Here is a 17,458-nt window from a genome sequence, read left to right as displayed (position 1 = left end):
GGTCGCTTTACACACCAACAAAAAAATAGAACAATTTTTCTTTGAAGCAGTCCAAACAGACTGACAGAATGTATCTGCCAATAGTCTACTAGGATACTACTCCATAAACTGTCAAAAAAAGGTCACGGTTTCACACATTCATCTTTTCTACAAAACTGAGTAAAGTTTTGTAATCAAAACTTGCAACTGCCCTATACAATAAGTTCCCAAGACCATAGTGTGTTTCTTTACTATGATCACAATATTCCGTAAACTCTAGTTTAAAACTGAGACATAAAAGGTCAAATATCAACTAAATATTTCAGTCCAAACCTGCCCCGCAGGACAGCAAGAGAAACAAGATGATCACAATTATTGTCACTCTTGGCAATTTTTGTTGATCTCCTAATGAGATATGTTAGGGCTTTAAAGCTGTGGAGAGCTAAACACTGGAAACGGAGACTTGAGCAACTGCTAACGCCTCTTAACACAAATAAAAGAAAACTTTGGTAGTGTCTGATGTTATAATGGGAACATGCAAAGTTCTTTAAAACCTGGTTTATTTGACTTAAGAAAAAAAAAATGAATATGACGAAATGAGAAATTAGTTTACAGTTCAAGTTTGCTTTGTTTTTTTCTATTAGCATAATTAAAAGGTGGTAGCAGTTACTGAGGTCTACAATAGTTTGGCTACAACTATCAGGTGTTTATTTTATGTTTTGCAGTTAAGAATTTCCTCCTTTTTTGTACGGCAAACACTTAAAAGAATCTGTGAATTTTTAACTAACATTAATTGTGAATTAACAGCACTGACAAAATAATTGTAACCCTTAAAATTGCAAAAGGTGCCAATAATTCTGACCAGCACTAGCTTCCAACTTGAATGACACAAAAACCGATTAACATTACAGATAAGGCAGCCAAACAACAGACACCGCTTAAAACTTTAAGACCGTGGACAGGAAATTGAGGGAGACGCATCTTGTTTTTGATCAAAGATATATCCAAGAGTTTGTGAGCTTGCAAGTATACAGTATTGTCTGACATTTTTTTATAAAATATAAATCACCCACACAGTTATGATCTTAATGCTTGTGCGATGTGTTTTCTTACATCAGAATTGTGATCTACCCAGCAGGACTTCACAATTCCAAGCTCACAAGTGTGTTTCAGGTTTAAACATATGTAAACCTTTTTTTTCCAAGGTCAACCTTTAAGGGAATGTGTAGGCAATACAAACAAAACTAATCCAACAATGACAATATTCTGGATGTATTCACCTGCCAAGAGACATTGTCCATGCACTGCATGTAATTGCTACTACTCATTTTCAAATTGAGCCCTGAGGCCTATACACTTGTGATGGATTGGCATTTACAAATTGCATGTAGACAAAAGGCATTTCACTCAGTAATCATACTCAAATCCTAATCATTAATCTAAAAAAAAAAAAAGAAGAAAAGAAATAGAGAAAAAAAAAGACAAAAAAGTCAAAATCAAATTGTCATTTTAATATTGAATTAACACTGAAAATGATACATTTCTATATTTTGACTGTCATGGCAAAATACCTCTTAAATGGTAAAAGCAGGCTATATTTATCTGGAAAGACAATCAAGTATCAGAATAATTGTGATTGAAGGAAACAAAGTTGTGATATTGATTTAAAAAACCAGACAGTAAAAAAGGAAAATATATACCATCCAGCAAAAGATCCTGATGCAATAAAGAAAGAAAAAAAACCAATTCCATTTCCAATAGAAGCAACACTCCGTCCACTGATAAATATATTCACGTCTTTATATTAAAAAAAAAAAGAAAAAAGTAGGGGACAGACAAATTCCAACTTTTTTTTTTACAACAAAGGACAAAACCATGACAATTTAGTCTCTGACAACTCAGATTCACAAAAAAGAAAACCAAACATAAATCTGATGAAGCATTCTTTTGTCCCTGACACAAGACAGAAATACAGGGGTCATTGCACTTCTTGAAAGTCTAATAAATGTGATGGGCATGAAAACCCTTGTTATAGCCAGTGCAGCACCCCGATACATCTGCACCACCTCTCTGATCTCCACTGAGAGAAAAACAAGAGCAGCAGGAAATAAAACAAACTTGTGCAAAAGTGCTTCCTGCATCCTATAGGACTACCACCCAAACACCCAACCCTCAACATGTGGCTTCCTTCTCTGCAGGCAAAGACTTGATCTTGTTCTCTGTACTGGAAAGCAGTGCTCACCAGCTACAGTACAGAAAATTCAGTGTATATGTATCGTTGGGATGTGGACATTTGCTATTTTAATTGATCAGGAAATTGCAAAACCCCCTCCTAAATGTTGTTCTGTCTTAGCTATTAAGTAGCCCGTCTTTCATCTTTCCAAGTAACCCCTTACATTTCCTGCCAGCTTAGTATACATCCCTTCCGCTTAGGGAATACTAACCTGCATCAGTGCCATGGAACAATCACCTCATCCTCAGCTGGGATGAATAGAGCCATGAATCGGTTGCATGCTTATTGCTATAAAGACACTCGGAGAGGAAAAAAGGCTAGCGATTGTTTTGCAAGCTATCGTGCAAGTAGTTTAATAAGATTTGCGCACATCTCAAAGAACTCAATAGTGTGGCTTCCTGGTCGAGGGACGGTTGGGGTGTCCCCCCCTGTTGAGTCGATGGATGAGGTCAACGATGAAGCTAAGGAGCCTTCTGCAGCCTTGGTGAGGGGCACAGTGCTAGACATAGCTGGAACATCTGCCCCGTCTGCATCGTTCTTAATAGTGGTGCGGTAGTTGCCCACAGACCCAGAACGGAGAGGGGTAGCAGTTCCAGATTTTGTCTCCAACATATCATCTGAATAACAAAAGACACACAATGTATACTACAACGTGCAAACCTTTCATTTCAAGTTCTATAACCAGGGTATATGCAGGTCTTACAAAGTCTTAAAATGCATTGAATATCCTCAAAAACAGGCTGTGAAAGGTATTAAAAAGTAATTTACAAATGTCTTAAATACTCTTTCCTTCTGTAGACAGTAACATTCGTTCTTTTTTTCATGTGTGGTTGCAGTCTGTTGGGAGACAACATTATCAATTTGAGCTTGAATTTTAATGTCAAACTTAAATCAGTCTCCCCTTTAACTACAGCTAAACAACACAATTAACATAAACCACATAAACATGTGGCTGACTTTGCTGTAGCATCAAGAAGTCAAAATGTTGTTGCATGCCCTTTATACAGCATGCCTGTGGTACGCTAATTCAGTCCATAACAACACTCTTATCTCCCATTTGCCTTTGATTTACCGCTGTGTATATACAAAGACTGTTCAAAAGCCAAAGCTCTCAACCCTGAGTCAATTATTTATGAAGTCTGCACAGACGCATCGTACTAGTACCCAGATACAGAGAGCTAGGCTAAATTCAGGGCTTACCAGAATATCTTGTCAATTTTAACAGGTTATACACTTACAAAACTGTAAGTGGTATGAGACTAGTTTAAATGATACAACTAACATGAGAACACAACAACCGTTTGTTTTTTTTTGTTGATATTTCAACGTTTTTTTTAACTCCAAGGCTTTGATTATTTTTGTAAATATGCAACGTAAGAACAATCATCAATTTTTCTGCATTTTTTACTCACATCTCAGTAGATACAGAACAGTGTAGTTAAAACTTACCGTCTATGCTACGGAAGTCGAGGAGGTAGGTTCTACTGTCCACCTGGTAGAGTTGAAGGCTCATCTTGGTTTGCATCCCAGTAATCGGATTCTTCCTTTTCACACGTAGATAATAAGGATTCACAACCTGGAAGAGTTAACAATCAATCAATTTCTATTTGTCAGATTAAATCGTACGAGGTACAATTCCAGTGAAATGTTATCCCATCAGCTACTTCAACTTGATTCATTATTAAGCAGAATGTGGCCGTCAGATTGACACACAGAAAAATTGAATTGTTATTTACAGTTAAGTAACATAATCTCAACTTTAATTACCGTTTCAATGTGTGACCACAATTTCATTTGACTGATTTCAATTACAACAGATTAAGCACCATTTTAGGCCTTTTTTCTCCTATATGCCCCTCTCATGGAGTTTCTTCCTTACCTTCCATTCATAATCCAGCTGTTTCATGGCACGGCACACTTCTGACATGATATCATTGGGTCTACTCTGACTCCGGATACCCAGGTGCCACTTGGCCCTTCTAACACCCTGGTGCTTGGACTTCTGGGGGTTCAATTCGTCCAATGTGTGGCGCGGCCTGGGAGGAGTCTCCGCCAAGAGGAAGGGTACACGCTCAGGGTGGGGCTTGATAATGCCGGCCACAGCTGCACCAGACGAGGTCAGGTGCTGGTCATCTAGAAAAGAGTCAGGAGGGCTGGACGCCAGGTAGAAATCCTTGGCTTCACTCATGATGCGACGATTGTCAATGATGAGATGGTAGGCGACAGCCAATGGATCCTGATGGTTGCGACTATATATGCAGGACAGGACCTCCTCCTCTGTGCACTCAAACTTCTCGCATACCTCCTTTAGAGCCTCGTCATCAATCATGTTGTTGCTGTACGAGGGGTCCTCGGGGAACAAGTACTTTGGTAGGCCCTGTTTGAACCACTCATCCTCTCTGTGGGAGAAGAAATTATTTTTGTAGTAAAACAAACCACAGACCATAAGTGCAACACTGACAAGAAGACTAGTCTTGCATATATTATATTATTCTAGACAAAAGAAGATGAAATGGTTATAGCCACAGTTTGACTTTGTAATTAATTTCGTCAGGCTCACCGGATCTCTTTGATGGTGGCTCTTTTCATGGGGTCCACCTGCAGCATGTGTTTAAGGAGGCTTATTACTGAAGGGTCCAGATACTGCGGGGTGAAAAAGATCCCGTCGCAGATCTTCTTAAAGAGTGTTGGCACGTGGTCGTCATCAAAGGGAAGCGTCCCACACAACAAGGCATAGAGAATGACCCCACTGCTCCATATATCTACCTCTGGACCAGCATATAACCTAAGGACGAGTACAAAGAAACAATCCTATAATCATGAAAGCAACATTTTATTTTGTAGCAGTGGGAGAATGCTTAAGTTCTGTGTCAATGTCAACAAGCGAAAAAACATTACCTTCCTGAGATGACCTCAGGAGCAGCATAGTTTGGAGAACCACAGCTTGTTCGCAGGAACTCTCCATCTGACATCATGTTTGATAATCCTGCACAGAATTTAGTTATAATATGGTCAGTATCAGCTCCGATAGTGATCCGGCATATTGAATTGGTGCATCCCTTCAAATAATAAAAAAAGCGAAATAATACCCATAGAAAACATTGCTCCATAGCCCTATTAGTAGTCAAAAACTCCACATGGTACATTTAATATAGAGTTAATAAACAAAGTCCTGTACTACTGAGCCAATTATTTTAACATTAACCCAAAGCCACCTGTGAAGACCTGAGTTTAAGATTGAGACACACTTACCAAAGTCTGCAATCTTGGCATTCATGTGTGCATCAAGCAGCACATTTTCAGGCTTGAGGTCTCGGTGCACCACCATGTGTCTGTGGCAGTAGTCTACTGCTGAAATAATCTGCTGGAACAGCCGACGACTCTCCTTTTCATCCAACTGTCAAAGCAGCAATTATCCATTAGGTGCGATCTTCTCTGTGACTCAGTTAGCACATCACAGCTGACTGAGCAGCACTTCATGTTGTGTTTGGATATCTTTTCCATCTGCCGTTTTTGGTTCACAGGTTGCTGTATCTGCACCAAAGGCTGGCTATAACACCAAGAAGTACATAATGCACTTTTGTGTTCTGGTCCCCTCACTGATAATAACATATGCAACATCTGCTACATATGATAAACATCTGCTACATATGACAAGAGTGAAAGAAAATGTGGGCTATCATTATAACAGACTAAGACATTTTCCAGTGTGATAGTGTATTACCTTTCCATTTTTGCAGATGTAGTCGAATAGCTCGCCTCCTGAGACATACTCCATCACCATGAAGATATCTGTAGGGGTGCTAATAACCTGATACCTGCAGACATCAGCACATAGTTAAAATCATGTGGTGATCAACAATTAGTAGATAGAACACTGCTCAAATATAGACAGTCAAATATAGTGAGTTTTTATTACATCATTTGAACAAAACAAAAAAAAATAGGAAAACGTGCTATTAAATCTCGGACCGCAATCAGTATGAACGACCAGACAGTTCACATTTTAGTTAACGAGCCTAGTTTTCAAACAATCTGGAATTAATGCCTCCACGCAACAAAAGCATATTTGTTAACTACAAATACCACATTTTAATACAGCATCATCAAAAGCATTGAGTGACTAAATGTTGTGTTATTGCAATTTCCTCGAAATCGCAATATGGACCAGTGCAATATCCAAATTGCACGGTGGCGCAATATTTGTTGAAGGGGGAATCTCTTGTGTGTGGCAGTGATTCAGCGTGGCTGAAATCGTGGCTTGTGAGCTCTCTCTCTCTCTCTCTCTCTCTCTCTCTCTCTCTCTCTCTCTCTCTCTCTCTCTCTCTCTCTGCCTTGGGTCCTTGCTGCTTACTGTGGACATTTGCATATCAGGTATGAAATACCTTTGCAATTTTCTAAATATATTTTTAGATCAGTGACTCCTTCAGCAACAGTGTACCCTTTTTATATTAAAATGAAAGCTCAACAGAGAGGACAACCAATAAAGCAGCCAAGGACTGATGGGAGAAAAGACTGGGTCAGACAGATATCATCCCACATGGATGTATTCTAAAACACACCATTAAAGCCTTGAAATAGTTCAGTGGGTGGTATTAATGTGGCGGCAGGGGGATTATGGAGCAGCGAGCAGGATGTAATCTAGGACTTACAGTTTAATTATGTGAGGATGCCTGAAAAGCTTGAGGTTCTGGATCTCCCTGCGAATCTTTCCCACCACGTCCAAACTGCGGATCTTCTGCCTGTTCAAGATCTTCACGGCCACTTGGTGCTTGGTCAGCTCATGTTGGCCCACTGCAGGATAAAACAAAATTGAGCGGACATGAGTAATTGCATTGCATTGCCAGACCTATCTCCACAGCCATGTGGAGGAAGGTCTGGCTACACCACAGATACATTCTAGGATAGAAAAAAAAATGCTCTGGGTTGTTTGCATTTCTTTAAACCAATCACAATCGTCTTGGGCGGCGCTACATTCCAGACGCAACGACGGTGGCTCTGCAAAATAGACTCTTAAGGAACTTGTTTTGGTGTTCATTTGCACCCCGCAAAAGAATACCTCACATATTAAATAGGGGAGGGAAAAATAATCGATTCTTAGATGCATAGCGATTCTCTCCGATTCTGAAAAGTTAATAATCGATTAAAAAAAAAAAAAAAAACGATTTCTTTTAAATGTGTTGATTTTTATTTAATAGTCTCCAGACAAGTACAAATCAGAAAACAGTGACTGAAAGAGGATGGGATAATGGACAACAACTTAGAGTTCAGGCAAGAGTGCAACACACAAAAATGGCCAAAAGGGAAAAACAATTCAATTTTGTATATATACACACACATGATCTAATAAGACATACATAAAATAATTAGGCAAAACACATAAGCTGCTCATCTACTTTATCACATTACATCTGACCACCTCATGTTTCATGTTCTAAGAAGCCAATTCTCCACCTTTAAACATGACTGAGCCTCTGACATGGAAGATTACTGGGAGAGAAGGTGACTTTCACAAGCATGTTTAAGGCTTAAGCATGGAATGACTACACAGTGTTTCCTTTAGGATTTTTTTTTTTTAGCGGTGGGGGCAGGTCCGCTACCCCATTCACATAAAAGTAGTCATGTAAACCGATGTTTATATAATAATATTGAACATAGCGGCTTTAAGTGTAACATAATGCAATTAAGTGTTTGTAAAAGCTAAAAGTGCATCTCCAAAACACTGAAATATCTATATGTCTGTAGTCTATATCTACAATGTTTCATGTACGGGATAGTTCAGGTGCCGCCGGAATTTCCGCCATATGTCTGTCACCTTCCGCTTTCTTTGTGTTGGCATTCGAATCGAGGACTATGGTTAACTGCTCCTCAGATCTCTGCAGGGTAAATCAAGACAGCTAGCTAGACTGTTGGTTAAATTTGAGTTTTCTCTTGCATGACTAAAACAACTTTTGAACGAGCACATGTTCCACCAAAACAAGTTCCTTCCCGAGGCTATTTTCCAGAGGCGCCGTTGCTCCGTCCAGTGCTTAGCGGTGCCCAAGACGATTGTGATTGGTTTAATGAAATGCCAATAAACCAGAGCACGTTTTTTCTCCCATCCTGGAATGTTGTGTGGACTAGCCAGACCCTCCTCCGTAGCGCTGCGGAGGAAGGTCTGGCAATGCGAGACTAATATGTCTGTAACCACAACATGCAAGATCAAGAACTATTTACAAATTTTAAATACAACCCAAGCAGCTAGTTTGTATCTCATTGACATGGTTTAGTCAATAGTCAGTGGCTTTTAAAGGGGATACCCAACCTAAAGGCCCAGACACACTGAACAGACGGCCGACCTTCGGCAGAAAAGGCAGTTGGACTGATCAGTCTCCCCAAGTTCGTCAAAAAAGTGCCTCGGAACACACCAAAGCAACGAGACATAAGTCTCCATAACGGCTGGCGGCGCTAATCTGTATTGTCGGTCAAAAATGAAAACCGGCAGCTGATTGGACGAATGCGTCACGTGGGTCTGGTTTCTCTGGAAATTCAAAGACAGACTCTCATGGCAGCTTGTTCAGAATACAATCTCATATTGTACTAAAATAGTTCACCGAAACGTGTTTATAAAAACTTTTTAAGTGAGAAATAGGCCATGAAGTTGCTGATTCTGTCTTCATTTCAGATCGACAAAGGTCAGTTTAAAAGATTTTCGTCAGAATTTGAGAGACTCTAGTCATGCTCATTCCGCTCCCCGTTTCCGGGTTAGCACTCTACCAATCAGATTGGTCATTTGAGTCCGACTGCCGGCAGTGCCCGACCCGCCGATTATACACGTCCAAATCGGCCAAAATGAAGGCCGACGGCCCCTCGGACGGACGACGGCACGGAACACACCGAACAGACTCAGAGTCGCTGACCTCCCCAGACTGTCCGACGGCCAATTATCAGCTCGGTGTGTAGTAGGCTTAAAAGACATAGGATATTCATCTAAACCCAAAACGTCTTCAGTTTAAGTAAAAATAACTGATGCCACAAAGATTTCACATGAAGAGCAATATGCAACAGCAGCAGCAGAAGGAGAAAAGTATGCAAACATATCAGAACAAATACCCATACAGAGAAAAAGCCATAACATCTGAATGGATGGTGGGAAGACGGCACACTTGCAGCTAGTTAGTAAACAGCTGCTATTGATTTACCAGTTGTGCTGGTAGTAAACGATTTACAAAGCCTCCAGTAATCAAGACCATAATCATAGAGCAAAATCACAACAAAAACCTGAATGCAGAGAGATTACTCCCTGGGAATTAACTGACTGTAAAACAAAGCGTGTGATTGTTCTTTTTTTGGAGGACCTGGTTGGTTCACTTAATTTGGGTATATTAGGGCTTAATCATATGTTCTTAGGAGACAAAATGCACTACATGGGGAAACAGAAAGCAGTCTACAGAAGAGATTTAGGCTTTTAACTATCACGTCAGTTGATAACAGTCACATCTGAGAGGAAAATGTGAGCAACTGCAAGTTGTTTTTATAATCCAAAAGATATTTTGGCGTTGGTACAAGCAAAGCTGTGTATTGACATACTAATCGCGCCGCTCTCTGGACTGACAACACTGGGCGTAGATTCGGGTTTGCCCTACTCCCTCCCTCCCCACACGCATCTAAAAGCATATATGTCTCGTCAATAGGATGGCAAATGCAACTCATGAAGGGCAGAGTTAAGACTAAATTTACTATCGAGCTGCATAACTTTCTTATATCACGGTTAAAAATAGAGAAGATAAAACGACAGGAATCGGGACAACTAAATGCTCCTCATTAATATGTAACGTTACCCAGCCAGTGCTAACACCAGTCAAGAAGGTTTACTTCCCGGTGTCTTACCAAGCGACTTGTGGCTTGGTAAGCGCCGCTTACTGTATGTGTAACGTTATATGTGGCTAAATAGATGCTAATGTCCTAATACTTGCATTGTGTGGCTGTCGCTGGCAGCTGCAGCCACATCCCAAAAAGCGTCATGTTTGTCAAAAACAAGTTGAGCAAGACAACAAGTGTGCTACCTTGGCGTTGCGACAACTTAGCTAGCTTTTATAGCATGCTAAATTAGCAGCTAAGCTAAAAGCTCCCATTGCCACCATCTTTCAGTTTGCAAGATACACAGACGTCAAGACAGTCGGACATACCTTTAACCTTTCCAAACGTCCCCACTCCGAGTGTGTCTCCGAGAATGTAATGTCCAATTTTAACTCTTCCTTCGTGTTTCTGTTTTTCCGTCGCCATCTTCCCGCAGTGGCCTTGCTGCGGGGTTAGCTAGCAGCGAGCAGAGATGGACCGAACTCCGCTGTGTGCGTCTCTACTCGAGCGGCTGCTTCGCGGAGGGTGGGAGGCTTCTCTGCTCCTGCGCGATTCGTCAGAAGCGTAGGCGACGTAGTATGTTGCCTTCAAATGCTTCCAGTAAATTCCAAAATCTGGGTGTGATTATCAACTTTACATGGATTGAACTTGTTTGTGCCTGGAAAATAAGTAGGTAGGCAATAAGGTCATTTTGAAATCAAGGTCAGAGTGAATAGTTTAACTTTAGAAGATGTACATTAGACGTACATGTGATAATTAATGAGCAGCGAAAGTAGGACAAAACTGTAACAGAATCTCAGTAGCAAACATGAACAAATGTAGCAAAATGTAACATTAATTATTTACAGAGAAAGCTAAACAGTGACCCAAGCACTATGGGTACTGTGGATCAACTCAGCACTGTAGAGCCACATATGGGCCTTTTTTTTTCAATGTATAAATGACCTTTGTCTAAGACACGGTAAACAAAAATTAGATTATAACTGGTAACAAGCCTTGTAGACAGGGAGTTACACATCTCATCCAGCATTTAATGTATTTATAATTTACACAGAGTTTCATGGGAATGTGATTCTGTGGTCACACAATGTGGCTCAATAAAAAAAAAGTGCCACACCCAAGCATTACGCAGTGCCAAAAATCTTGTTTGCAAAGCTTACTACAATTAATTCATCCTTGTTCCCTGAATGTACTCGGTCGCAAATATGACAAGTGCCCTGATGATCAAATTTCTTGTCATTATGGTACTGAAATGCCCCTGAAATTACATGAATCTGGTAGTCACACTCTTGTGTATGTCTTTCTGTTAACCTGGTAACTATATCATGTTGAACTTTACTCACACTTTACTTTATAACAACACTGAAACATGCCCATACTCCTACAGAATTACCATTTGTCCAAGCCTAAACTTGATCTTCTGTTTACTGAGATATGAGCTTGTCAGTTTGAGAAGAGCAGAACAGCAAGCCGAACAAACCAGACCAAACTCAACTAAGATATTGTTGGTAGTTTGTTTAATACTGTAAGTGCCTGATCAGAGTGAGGCTGTCAATGTATTGACTCAATGACTGCAATTTGCACCACTTTATTATTCATGTGAACATTATCTGAAGACAATTCTGGATATTAAAGTTATTATCCAGAATTATTATTATGTCCATAACCCACACACCTGTAGTCTCCTATACGATCTACAAGAAATAGTGGTCTCACTTTATTTTACGGTATACTAATAAGACGTAATAAGCCATACTTTGAATCAAATTAGACCAAAACTAGATATAATGTGGTCTTTCATAGACAGTAAACAAACACAGTAATTCCCTAATTAGACACCGTATTCCTACATTATGCTGTAGTTGGAAACTGCATGTAATGTTATATTAGAGCCAAATTATACTATACTTAGAGACACTAATTATACATTTATCAAGTATTCACAACTTTGTGTTCGGATACTTTTATTTTGAAATGTTGGCGTGTTTACTTCCGCCTCATTCGTTCGCCGCGCAGGGCGCAGATGGTTCCCACCAAGGGCGTAACTTTGGGTTCAACATTAGGGATGAGATCTCCACTTTGTCGCACTGGCCAGTTTTGATTATTGGGTGGGTAATGCTGTGACAACTCATAGATATTCATGTAAAGTTAGGCCCATTTGTATTCCTTGTGTTTTATTACAGAAACTGTAACGTTAATAATATTCACCCCTATGGTAACTGTTTGTAACAGTAATACTTCCAATCTTCAAGGAAAAGGCTAAAAACACTCTCGTCTCTCTTCACAGGCAATCAACCCAGTGTCCCGCTGTGACCAGACACAGGCGAACTGCAATAGGCCATACACAATCAATCAATCAATCAATACATTTGTTACATTTGTTAAAATACCACGTGTGTTTATTTTACCTGTGTACTAATAAATGGAAATCTGTGGACCAATTAGCCATTTTCGTTGTAATGTGTCACTTATTACTTTTTAAGAAAGTCTAATAAGATCTAACAAGATCTGAAAGAGGGAAACACGGATGGATCCCACTTTAGATTACCGTACAGTTTTGCTGTAATTTGTTACAAATTACCTTCTAAAATCAAACAATGTAAAATAACGATGGATCTTACTTTAGATTACTGTACCGTTCTGGTCTAATATGTCACTAATTACCCATTAATGTACTGTAAAATAAAGTGAGACCAAAAATAGTTATTAACAAAGTTGTTATAGTAGTAATAGTAATTATTTAACTGAATATCTTGCTGAGACCTTATTCAACAGTCCAGAGCATCTCTGACAAGTGGAACAGCTGTGAACTCTCAGAGTTGTGAACATCTAGCAAGTCAAAGGCAGCTAGACGATGCTGTGTAGTCTTAATGATGGTTCTTGAGTTTAAACAGGCCACTTATTCTGTATCTCCTGAACTGGAAGACTGAGAATGAGACATGTTGTGAATAACAATGTGCTTGTCAGGATGTGAAGAGCTGCTCAGTGACAGAGATGGATGACCAAACACCCTCAAAGCGTTCCAAATCATACCCCACAAGCACAATGAAGCACAGCATACAGTAAGGGATACCCTAAATAACAGCAAACATCTTTATTTTTGCTAACCCAAAGTACAGGCTGAACAAATACAGGTTTCTCCATGAGCAGTGAGCAATTATTAAAGATATAATGGCCTGGTGAACGGTTACCATGACTCCCCGGAAAGAGGTCTGGTAGGAATTAACAGTTAGTACCAAAAGTCCTTGTCAGTGTCACTTAGTTTACGTGTGTGTGTGTGTGTGTGTGTGTGTGTGTGTGTGCACTGTGCTCTCTATATATGCTTTATCTTTATGAGATTAAAGAATACTGATTACATTTTTTTACATAGTTTTACCATTTGAGGACACAATAAGCAATTTAATATAAATACAGTACAGAGCATATAGGTCAGGTATGTTGAGTTCTGTTTCTGTTTCTTATTTATCCGGTGGAATTTTAGAAGTGAGGGCCAGTAAATGTCTTTCTGTGAATGTGTTTGTATTTCTTCCATAAACTGTATAAAATAGATTTATTCACAGCTCTTATCAGAAACCTACAGATGACCCAAAGTCTTCTCAGTGGCGACATCTGGTCGCTTGTCAATCATGCACGTGCAATTTGTCAATTGAGGTTCTGGTCAGCTCCTATTGTTAGTTATGAATAAGCAGATGAGCTGCTCAAGATGAGAAGAGCTGCTCTTTGACAGTGAATCCAATGTTTGTGTATTAACGCTGACTGTATAGGCTCTGCTACATATCCTTGTACAGGTTGTTGTTGTTTTTTTCGCATTTATTTTAGGAAATAGGTCAAAGGTTAAATGGTGTGTTCCAGTTCTAGTGGGCTGAAAAGTCATTCAAAATATTGCAGCAGCTTATTCAGAAAGAGGACACATCCTCCACTTTAACAACTATTCATAATAAACAACATTAGGTCGTGGTGCCAGAAGACGGACAAGTTAACTGACAATTACAGCCTAGGTCCTATGCAACAATGAGTTCAGATAACTTATTAACGCTAAATGAGAGAAATGATTAGTTCAAATCGTGTAGGGTGAGATAAATCAATATATACACTATACACTAAAATACTCTTTCGATGAGATAAATACATGATGTCACATAGGTGGCAGAAGCACTTTTTTAAGCATCGCTTCAAAATGAAGCAATGCCTATTTGCGAGTCTTGTGTAAAAAGTGTGAATGTGTAGTTTTCTTTTGAAAAGAACCAACCAAAGTGTTTGGGTGGGACTCAGTGTGTAGGATGTAATAGTATTTGCTATGTATTGTAGTGTATATATTTAAAGGTTTAACAAAATGTTCAGACAGGCATTTACAATAGGTAGCATGTGCTTCAAACTTGTGTCTTATGCGGTTACTGTGTCAGACTCTTTCCCTTTGCCCCAAATGGATGACTGTGTTGACAGGGTTGGACCAGCTGTGTGCATTTCAAAGCTTGGTCTACTTAAAGGATACTGGCAGGTTCCTTTGACACAGCGAGCTTCTGAAATATCAGCCTTTGTCACTCCTGATGTGTTTATGCAGTACACCGTGATGCCTTTTGGCATGAAGAACGCGCCTGCCACTTTTCAGCGCCTAATGCAGCGTGTATTAGGAGATGTACCTAACTGCAGTGTGTATCTTGACGATGTGGTGGTCTACTCAGGTGAGTGGGAGAGTCACATGTCCAGTCTGGAAACCGTACTCCGGCGGCTGGCGGACGCCTCTCTTACCCTTAACTTGGCCAAGTGTGAGTTTGGTAAGGCTACTGTTACCTACCTTGGTAAGCAGGTTGGTCAGGGGCAGGTCCGGCCAGTGGACGCTAAGGTGGCTGCTGTTGTGTCGCTACCAGTGCCCAGCACTAGGCGAGAACTTAGCTGTTTCTTAGGCATGGCAGGTTACTATCTGTACCTACTAGCTGTTTCTGTAAGAACTTCTCGGTAGTAGTCGCTCCTCTGACCAGGTTGTGTAGTCTTTTAACTCTGCTAAGTCTCTCCTCTATAGTGCTCCTGTGCTGGCTGTGCCTGACATTACTCGACCTTTCCAGCTTGAGGTGGATGCCAGTGCAACTGGAGCTGGTGCGGTGTTGTTGCAGGACGGTGATGGGGATGTGTGTCATCCTGTTTGTTTCTTCTCCACCAAGTTCAAACGCCATCAGCTGAACTACTCCACCATTGAGAAAGAGACCTTAGCCATGCTCCTTGCCCTACAGCACTTTGAAGTGTATGTAGGATGCAGTTCATATCCAGTCACTGTATACACTGACCATAACCCACTTAAGCCCAGATGTACAACAGCAATCAGCGCTTGATGCGCTGGGCACTCCTGGCCCAGGGTTACAACATCTGCATTAAACACAAGAAGAGAACCGACAACATTGTGGCTGATGCGCTGTCCTGTGGGTGAGACAAGTTTGAGAAACATAAGTGAGATCCTGGTTAGACTGGTGACGTGGAACTGATGGTGAACCATGTTAGTGATGTAATCATTTTGTGATGACGTGTATATAGAGGAGGGGTTTCCTCTTATGGGTGGGGGTGTTACGTGCCGTGTTTTGTTTTGCTGTGTTGTCTGAGTGTGTGTGAGTGTGTGTATGATTCTCCTCAGGTGTGTGCTGCTGATGTCACTCCTGCAGCTGCAGCTGATCAGCTGATGAGGGAAGGTGTTAAATGGCTGTGCCAAGGCAGAGTGAGGGGTTTTTGCTTCAGTGGAAGCCAGAGAGTGACACAGAGTGGGGAAGCTGCTGTGGAAGCCAGCTGTGTATAAGCAGAGAAGTGCTGCTGTGAGAAGCTGAATCGAGCCGGTGACAAAGAGCCAGTGATCGTCTTCCTTTTGGAGATTGCTTTCAGTTGTTTTGTGTTGAGTTTGTCGAATAAATTACCTTATTTACCGTTTGTCTAGACCTCCAGGGTTTATTATTTTAAATTGTTTGCGTCCTCCGCCCCTAGACAAATTAGGGACGTAACAATGACATTTGCTACTGCTTGAGCTTTTATATTATATAATTGTATTGTAGTTGTCTGCTGATGGAAATCTTAATGGACCCCCACAGCTCAATACACATTCCTTTAGCACTACCAGTCCATTAAGGTTGTAATCTTTGTTATTAAATTTAGACTGTTTGTGTTACTTATGGAGATAATGTGGTTCCTCATTTTTCATGAATCCATTTAAGGTCGTGCTTTACCTCCAGTTCTCTCACTTTCTTAATTCCAGTCAAATATCTCACTCGAGTCCTGACTTTGAGTGACCAGTAGATGGCAGTGTCTATGCAAGAGCAGAGAGCAGATACTGAGGAGGATGATGTCCTATGCTAGGGTACACTGCAGTGTTGCATTCATTAGGCCTATTTCCATGTCAGCCATGGACCATTAATTACCATCCATACAGAATGATACACCTTTTGACAATTTTCTTTTAAACCTTTGACATTTACTTGACTCAGCAATAACTAGCAATAAATTAAGATAAAAAACAAACCAGTCAATGACTAGAACAAATTGGGTATACGCTAAATCTGCTGAGTACATAGCTGAAGCACACTGACTGAGGACATACAGAGAAATAAACACAGACGCCTGAATGCGGCAGCACTACAGCAAAAAATGTAATGAGACAATTCTTTTAACCAGCCTGACACACAACTTATGTTGTATATGTGAGATCTAAAAAACAGTAGATGAAATACAACAAAAGACGCTAAATAAACATGTAGCTAACTTTATAAAACACAGTAGATGAAGTTGGACCTAACATTGGCCCTGGGCTCAGTGTCATCATTAGCTGAATGTTGCCTTAATTTTTCCTTACATGAGAATCCCAACCCTGTCCAACTCGTATTTCCTCCATTGTGCCTACATAAGCTCCTGGCAGTTTATTACACGCAACATTGATTATCATTTTAATTACAGAGGCGCTTATAATAATCCTACTGGATCCGCCTCTTATAATGCTTATTGAAGTACTGCTTACACTGTTCCCAACCCAAGTACCTGCTTTCCCAATGAAATGGAATATGAATGACCTTTACAGCGCATAGAGAAAATAAAAATCAAACAACTGACTGTTTGCACTAGCAGCTTTTGACTTTTTTTTATAAAAACATTTTATTGCTCAGGAGTATGAATACACACAGCTGCACCTGCACGTATTAAGCAACATGACAAGTTAATGAGAAAAAATATGGAATGAAAGCATTATTACAACACTCAACTTGTTTTCACAGCCAAATGATTCACACACACCGTCTCTCGCCTGTGAATAAACTGGGAGATTATCATGAACTGTGATTGAGATTTTCTTAATTGCAAAATTGATAATTCATAGGTTTTACCTTTACATTTATCAGCAATGACAGCCAAACATGTGTTGCAATAGGATCTTTTACAACA

General features: G+C 40.2%; 1 protein-coding gene across 1 annotated transcript; it reads right to left on the bottom strand.

Moving 5' to 3' along the window:
• Positions 1–1,475: 1,475 nt before the first annotated feature.
• On the bottom strand, positions 1,476–10,584 carry prkaa1 (protein kinase, AMP-activated, alpha 1 catalytic subunit). The gene is made up of 9 exons (XM_078272231.1): positions 10,381–10,584; positions 6,865–7,006; positions 5,937–6,030; positions 5,465–5,609; positions 5,111–5,198; positions 4,773–4,997; positions 4,092–4,611; positions 3,662–3,788; positions 1,476–2,829 (listed from the first exon to the last, which is right to left on the bottom strand). Exons 1-9 carry the CDS (start codon positions 10,475–10,477, stop codon positions 2,549–2,551), a joined length of 1,719 nt encoding a protein of 572 aa, XP_078128357.1. The 5' UTR covers positions 10,478–10,584; the 3' UTR covers positions 1,476–2,548.
• Positions 10,585–17,458: the final 6,874 nt, after the last annotated feature.

Source organism: Sander vitreus, chromosome 16 (genome assembly GCF_031162955.1).
Source record: "Sander vitreus isolate 19-12246 chromosome 16, sanVit1, whole genome shotgun sequence".
NCBI lineage: Eukaryota > Metazoa > Chordata > Actinopteri > Perciformes > Percidae > Sander > Sander vitreus.
Note: the sequence above shows the minus strand (reverse complement) of the source record. Positions and strands in the feature narration are given on the sequence as shown.